Genomic DNA, 7868 nt, shown 5'->3' with positions numbered 1-7868 from the left:
TGGGGGAAGGGTGCTGTCTTGTGCATTGTAGGATGTTTAGTGGGACCTCTGTCCTCTACCCACTAAATGCCAGTAACAGCCACCCATGCCCCGATTGTGACAATCAAAAATGTCTCCAGGTGTTGCCATACATTCCCTGGGACAGGAGCAACACCGCTCTGAAACCACTGGAAAGGCTCTGATCCAGTGCTCCACAGTTCTGAGGAGGAGGGTGAGCCACAAGGTGCTTGAGGAGGCACTCCTTTGTATGGAGAGAACAGGACATGGGGCAGACCTCCTCTGAGGACTGAGATTTGGGTCACAAGCTTATAAACACAAGTGAATTCATGTAAGAACGTTGTGGCATTGTTTATTCTTTTCTTCCTCTCTCCCTCCCTCCCTCAATCACTTAATGCCTACTGTATGCCAGGCACTGAGGATACAAAAGGAATGAGTTAGTGACTGAGGGATTTAGCACCTCATTCTTTCATCTCCCCACCACCACTAAAGGAGATGCTGCTGACAGTCTAAGAGAGTAGTAGTTTGTCCTGGAAGGGGGTGGGGGAAAAGAGTACGGGCAGCTAGAGAGCTGTAGAAGAAGTTCCTGAGACTGGGGAGTGGTGGGGCTGTGTGTGTGTGGGGTGTCACTGATGTCAGCTTGTGCCTTGCTTCCTGCCCATGTCCCACTCCCTCAGTGCCCCTGGGAGTGGCAACACCTCAGGGGAATGGCTGTGGGATGCACCAGGAAGGTGGAACACCAGGCCTAAGGGCTCACTGGCAAAGATCCCTATGCCCAAGGGTGACGTAGAAGCAGAGGGGCTACAGGCTTCAAGGGACTACGTGGGTTGGATAGTGAGATTCTCAGGAGAACCCAGGGTGGGTTAGAGTGCCCGCCCCAAATGTGCTCACAGTGCAAGTCTCTTGGGAGCTTTGGACAACCCCGGAGGCAAAGGGAAAGGGATTATGATCAAGACTGTTTTTTTTGCCAGACCAATAAAATGGAAGCTCTGAGTTAGGTTTAATAGAACTTAGAGAAGAGTTATGTGAGTTTCTGCGTAAAGTTCACACACATGATACAAAGATGAATGTAACATGGCCCTGGCTCTCCAGAGGCTTGCAGTCTAACGGGAAACTCCCCCAATCCCACATTCTTGAGAACCTTCTGAGAAATTTTATAGCGCTATTTTTTATTTGATCTCTGCAACAACTGCATGAAGTTGTTAGAATCCACTTTGTAGACAAGAAAGCTGAATGCAGAGTGGCTTAGGGACTTGGTCATGGCCTAAGTGTTAGGTCCAGTTCCAGAATATAGGACTTCTGATCCGAAGCCCTGACCTTTCCACTGTACCAGGCAGCGCTGCTGATTTTGGTTCACAAGGGTCAAGGAAACTTTGGTTAGGCAAAGGGCAGCTGATGGCTATCAGGAGCACTGTGATTTGGGGCAAATTAATCTCTAGGGCTTGTTTTCTTACCTGTAAAAGGGGACTACTCCCTCACTAAGTGAATAGGATCCTACACATCTGCGCACGTGTGTGTGTACGTATGTACAGGAAGTACGCAAAGTGCTGGGGATACATTTCATGGGCTACCTCCCTTCCTGTTTAGGAAGATGTGCAAGGCAGCCAGGCACGGCTGAATGGAAGGAATTAGGTGAGGCAGGGCACCCAGCTGGGAAAGTGGCTGCTACAGGCACTCAGGTAATGGACATGCAGTGGAGGGCAGGAGAGGACCCAGGACCTACGCCAGGCAAAAAACACGAAGTGCCATATTCTCCACATACTACCCATGATAAGAGAACTGTAACAAGAATTCAGTGCCACATGCATTCAGAGATAACCTGTCGCTTTGGAGGGGAAAGATGGTCTAAACCGTACCTTTTTGGCACTGAGTTGAAAGTGGCTATCAACCATATTTGCCTGCTCCTCCTCAAGCTGTAAGCAATTTCATCAGTAAAAGACTTATCAGATGTTTGAATATACATAAAAGCAATGTACTAGTTAAGAGAAAGTAGCTGTTCTCTAGCAGCTTATCTCAAAAGAACATTTAAGTAGCAGTGGGGAGGGTAACTGAATACCACAAATCAGGGTAACAAATTAAAAGAGAATTTTCAGAGGGTGAGAATACAGTCAACTAATCGCTGGAATTCCTCTAAGCAGAGTTACAGACTTCTCAGCTCCCAATCCTCTTGGCTGTTAAGTGTCTTCACAGGGTTAATAACACTGCTTTGCAAGCTGAGCAGCTCTGCTGAGGTGGGAAATCACAGCCAAGCCTGGTCGAGCCGAAGCCATCAGCCATCGGGTCAAAGTACATTCCTCTCTGCTCCAGGCCAGTCATGCAAACCTGGAATCTTCAGGAGAAGATCCGGTTCTTCTGGCCTTTGCTTTGTTGTTGCTGTTAGGTGCTGTTGAGTTGGTTCCGGCTCATAGTGACCCTATGTTGTTGTTAGGTGCCATCAAGTCGGTTCTGACTCATAGCGACCCTATGCACAACAGAACGAAACACTGCCCAGTCCTGAGCCATCCTTACAATCATTGTTATGCTTGAGCTCATTGTTGTAGCCACTGCGTCAATCCACCTCGTTGAGGGTCTTCCTCTTTTCCACTGACCCTGTACTCTGCCAAGCATGATGTCCTTCTCCAGGGACTGATCCCCCGACAACATGTCCAAAGTATGTAAGATGCAGTCTCGCCATCCTTGCTTCTAAGGAGCATTCTGGTTGTATTCTTCCAAGACAGATTTGTTCATTCTTTTGGCAGTCCATGGTATATTCAATATTCTTCCCTTTTGCTTTAGGAAGAAAAAATGTCCTGATAGCAAACAGCTCTCTGGCTTCAGTGAGATTCTCCAGTCACCTGTTTTTTCACTTCCAGGCACCTCTGAGATCAGATGTGGGTGTGTTGGGGGAGTGTTAGATCTTTCTGCAATGAAAGGCTAGGTTAAATGGGAGTGGCAGCCCCTCAAAGCCTCGTCACATGGAAAGGAAAAACACTTCCGACTTAGTTCAGATGCCACTAGTTGAGGATCTTCAGTGATTTACCGTGAGGCTAAGCCTCGCACTGCCTTGCTGCTATTTAAAAAAAGGGGTGAAGAGAACATGAATAAGCACATTTGGAGTAGTAATGAGAAATGAGGCTTTTCCAAATTCTCTGGTGGGTATAGTATCAAGTTCTGATCATAGGATAAAAAACATTAGTTAGGGAGAATGAAAACCTGTTTTTCTTGCTAAATTCTATAATTTTAGATACGATCATTCCTATTGAAATTTCAAGATAAGATTCTCCTTCACTTTTTGATTATTAGTTGAATGTTTTTATCAGGTTTTTAAAACGACAGGTGACAGCTTTTCAGCACCTACGCTGTTCTATCCTGGGTCTACCCTGGGTCTTAGGATAGGCATTAAGAGAAATATTTATTAGCAATGATTTCATAATCACTACTGTCAAATTAAGGTGCCCTGGTGGCTCAGTGCTTAAGGGCTCGGCTGCTAACCAAAAGGTCCGCAGCTCAAACCCACCAGCTGCTTCATGGAAGAAAGATGTGGCAGTCTGCTTCCGCGAAGGTTACAGCCTCGGACAACCTATGGGGCAGTTCCACCCTCGGACAACCTATGGGGCAGTTCCACCCTGTCCTACAGGGTTGCTCTGAGTCAGTGGGCTGGCTTTGGATTCCCAAATTGCTTCAGTGGTTACTGTTCCAATAAACAACCATAGGCACAACCATTTAGATTTCTAATTTATTATTAAATTACATAACAAAGCTTCTTCTATACAGTCAGAAAAATGCACATTAGATGAGAACAAAATTAAGTACAAATACAATAAAATTGGTTCCAGAAGCTATTTTAAAAGCAAAAAATTAGAAAGTGCATTTGGAAAAGAATAGATTAAAAACATCTGTATTGGCATTCTTCATGAGGAAACATCTTCCATCATGGTAAAGTGTGATTGGGACTGATTTCTCTCCCTAAGACCTACCAGAATGGGAATGGATGCAAATATTTTGATACTAAAGTGAGATCTTAGGTACAAAGAAAATGAGAAAGGTCCCTCAAAACATGGCTCAGTTTTGTCTCAACTTCTTATCCTTAAAATTCACTTGTTCCTTCCTCATTTCCTTTTCCCTTATAAAACTTAAGGGTTTGCAGATTTATAAAGGAATAACAAGATTGATTTATGAAGACCATGATGAAAAGCTCTGCATCTTTCTGGAAACTGGGCTGAAGAACTCCTGATGCAAAGGGAGAGCAGAACACCATCACTATAGTTTTCTGAGCAGTAGAATCCATTTGTTCTTTAGTTACATTTGCCACAAATCTCAGCGGAACATCAGATATGGCCAACAGCTTAATATTTCAAGTTAGAAAACTCCATCAATTTTCAAAAATCACACCTGGTTAATGATCAAACATGAGGTATTAGAAACCAAAAGGGCTAGTCCAGTTTTTTAAAGTCGTTTCTTTCAGGTTGAGGTCATGAACTGAGAAACAGAAAGTCAATGGTGGAATGCAAGTCCAGGGCACCTCAATTCCCTAGAGGCCAAAAGTCATTGGTTGATTCACATCTAAAGGCTCAACAAGTACATTTTTGTATTCAAGATGTATTCAGCATCCAATACCAACAAACTATTATCTGGTTTTAGGTACAAAAAGGCCCTCTTGGGGTCTCCTCTCACCACGTGCCTCCATTCTCAGGGTTTTACTCCCTTGCCTGATCTAAGTACCAGGCAGTATGAAAGAAGGCATTCTCTGTAAAAGTGAATTCTGGTACCAAGGAGAGGAATAGTGGAACAAGGAAAGCCTTTTCTAACATCACAAAAACAGCACGCAATGGCGGCTTCAGGGAGTCCTTCAGCATCATTAATAATAATTTAAAAACAGAGTGTGGAGATTGCCAGGATGGACGGACTAAAGCCCCTGAATATCTGGGCTTGAATTTGAGTAACAGGTTTATTAAACATTTTACTAAGGTAATCAGCACACATTAAAACAAAATCATAAAAATACACCTTTTGGGCTTTTCTGTTCTTTCTGTTGCCATGGTTTTTCATATTGTTTAGTAAAATGGAAAGTTTTGAGTGATTACTAAAAAGATTCAAAAAGAAAAGATCCATTGTATAAGACAATGGCTGAAGGAGAATAACTTCAAGAGGCAACATTTCTTTGGGACCAGGAATAGAAAATTCCTTCTGACCTCTGGTTCTGACTATATAAACAAGTAACTTACTGTAAGGAGGACAGCAAAATATGGGAGAAAAGCAAGGTGATTTAAAAAAGAAAAAAGTTGAATGGCATGAAGCTGAACATTCAAATCAGCTGCTACGGGACCCAAACTGAGCCCCTTCCTGAAAATGGCGCACCTCCATCTCCTCGCTCGAGGGTTTCTTTGCACAAATACAGGAACCGTAACAGAAAAGGGAGAGCACTATCCTCACTGTCTACTTTTGGCCCTGGATCACCTCATTATGGGCTACAGCACCGGAAGCTTAGTCAGACCTCTCTAACACCAACATCTATACCAAGCTTTTTCAACTTCCTTGGAAGAACTGGTTTCTTTATTTTCATAAAGAAAATAACCAACATAATTCTATTACTTCATATAAGCATAACCCTAATGGAAAGGCTCATCAGCCATCAAAACTGTTTGCTTAGCTGTAGCAAGCTAGATTAGCTTGTGTCCTAGTTTTACTCTCACACAATCGGCTTTAATGAATGTGCCAAATAATCAGACCAGTAAAAAAAGACTGGTAGTATAATTAAATAAATAGCTTTATTTATGATACTTAAGATTTTATAAATGCCTACTATATAGCAACCAAAAGCCCTATAAATTCTAGCTGAGGCATAACCACCAATCAAGGCCCTTTGAAAAATCAAAGATAATAAAGTGTCGGGGAAAGAAGTTTTGTTCTCTCAACAGAGAATTCAATGAACGTGCCTCCCTGACCCGTTAAGGTTCACATTGGGAAAACTTAACTTTCTCGTAAGGGCATCCCCAATCAACTAACTGATCAACCCATATTTAGAAAAATAAACGCCGTAATTAAAAAAAAAAAAATCAAATACCCTTCATACTCAGAATGTAACAAAAACTTTGACACCAGAATGAAAACCCTCCACAGTCTCTACCACACCAGGTGTTAGTCTACCATCAGCCTGTTTATCAAGTTCATCTGAACAACAGCATTTACATATCATGATGTCGTTAAGAATTACATGCAAATAACCTCTTCTTTCTTATGGCAGTCTGAAGCCCATAAATACCATAGTAAATTCCAACTGTGAAGAGCAACCTTCTTTCTTGGTGAGATGGGTAGATGTTGGAAGTCTTCAAACATCTGTGGTAGTTCAGTTACACAAAACAGATAATAAATTTCCAAAAACTGAGAAAATGGTTAAACTTGAAAAGAATTCTGGTGGCTGGTTGAAAATTGTGTCACTGTCCAGAGATGGCAATAGAAGTCAGGTGCAGACGGAAACATTCTGCCACACGTGCCTTCAACAGTGAAACCATTCTTTGCTGTTTGCAAGTTTCACAGGTTTGGAATGAATCGGGTTCACGGAACAGAGAATTCCTAGTACATCAAGCAGTAGTTCTTAAACTTCTAATAAATTGTGGAGCATCTACAAATGATGTGACCTGGAAGGTGACCTCTCACCGTGCTTCTCCATGTGGTTTGTGGAGCAGGTCTCACTGAAAACTGAGCAGTCCCCTCACTCAGGATCAGTGTTAATCCTGACTTGATGAGGACTAGTTTGGGGGCATTGACAGGCACTGGTTCTTTTGTCATGGTAAAACTGAAATTTCATATTCTTGCAGCAGCAAATATTAAAGGAAGAAATAAAAAAATCAAAACAATGACAAAAAAAGTCTGTCATTTCTTAATGTTTTTCAAGTGACAGTTAACCTCAGTGTGCTCATAATAAAAAGAAAAAAGAAAGAAAAATGCCTTTTGCAACCTGTCCTCCATTGACAACCTCTGCCATGCTGAAGTTGGCTTGCCAGCATCTCAAAGAATTTGTGAAAAACGGAATTTTCCTTGAATAGCAAAAGGATGGGGGACACAGAGTAGAAATCTACAGTACAGATTATGAAGAAAAGACTTGTGATTTCTTGTGAGTGTGAAATAAAATGAGAAGAGCTATTTTATTCACAACCCAATCTGGTGGCCTGAAAGAAAAGCAGCCTTTGAATAATAGAGAAACCTGGTTTTTCTGAAGAGTCCAGCTGTGAGACTTAGTGTGTCATCAGGCTTCAACATTATCACAGAAGAACAGGAACTGTTTCTGATTGGTTTACTTACCTCCCCGGGAGACAAAAGGAAATGAAAATTTATTTTTTAAAACTAAAAATGGGGACATGTGTGTTAGAAAAGATAGCACAGGAAAACCGTGGCTTCAGCTTTATCTGACCATGTCACAGAGTCCATCACTATCAGTCTTGAATTAATCCTGCTGGTCAGGCTAATTACCAGGACAGTCAACTTCTCCCTCCCACTTTTCCTTATTCCTGATCAGGGTGCACAAGCGGTGGTTGCCAAGAGTCCTGGAGATGTCCCATCAATGGAAAGCATACAGCAGCAACAGGATGGTACAGATCCCAATAACACCACCCAGGATGAGTGAGTCTCGCCGCTTCCTAAGGTTGATCCGCTGGATCAGGCTGTTCACAGCAGGAAAACGATCTTTGGGAAATCTTTATTAAGGTCATATTTGGAAGAAGCCTCTTTAGGGAGAAGTCATAGAAATCACAAAAACAGAGACCAGTGGAGTCCAGAAACAATTAAGTGATGAGAAGAAACAGAAGGGAAGAAAATCACACTGCACGAGTCTTTAGCAAAGACCAACGGGCCTGCCCTAGTGCTCAATATCCCAAACAAATTTGAGTCTTCCT

General features: G+C 42.4%; 1 protein-coding gene across 3 annotated transcripts in view; it reads right to left on the bottom strand.

Annotated features, from left to right (window-relative positions):
- Positions 1-3698: 3698 nt before the first annotated feature.
- Positions 3699-7868, bottom strand: part of GOSR1 (golgi SNAP receptor complex member 1) — a 56916-nt gene continuing 52746 nt past the window's right edge. For all 3 annotated transcript variants that reach the window (XM_010596474.2, XM_064271498.1, XM_003416801.3), the window contains one exon: positions 3699-7659. In XM_010596474.2, the coding sequence (XP_010594776.1) occupies positions 7535-7659 (125 nt within the window). In that variant the 3' untranslated portion in view covers positions 3699-7534. The remainder of the gene's footprint in view (positions 7660-7868) is intronic.

This window comes from Loxodonta africana, chromosome 18, assembly GCF_030014295.1.
Source record: "Loxodonta africana isolate mLoxAfr1 chromosome 18, mLoxAfr1.hap2, whole genome shotgun sequence".
NCBI classification, from domain to species: Eukaryota; Metazoa; Chordata; class Mammalia; order Proboscidea; family Elephantidae; genus Loxodonta; species Loxodonta africana.
Note: the sequence above shows the minus strand (reverse complement) of the source record. Positions and strands in the feature narration are given on the sequence as shown.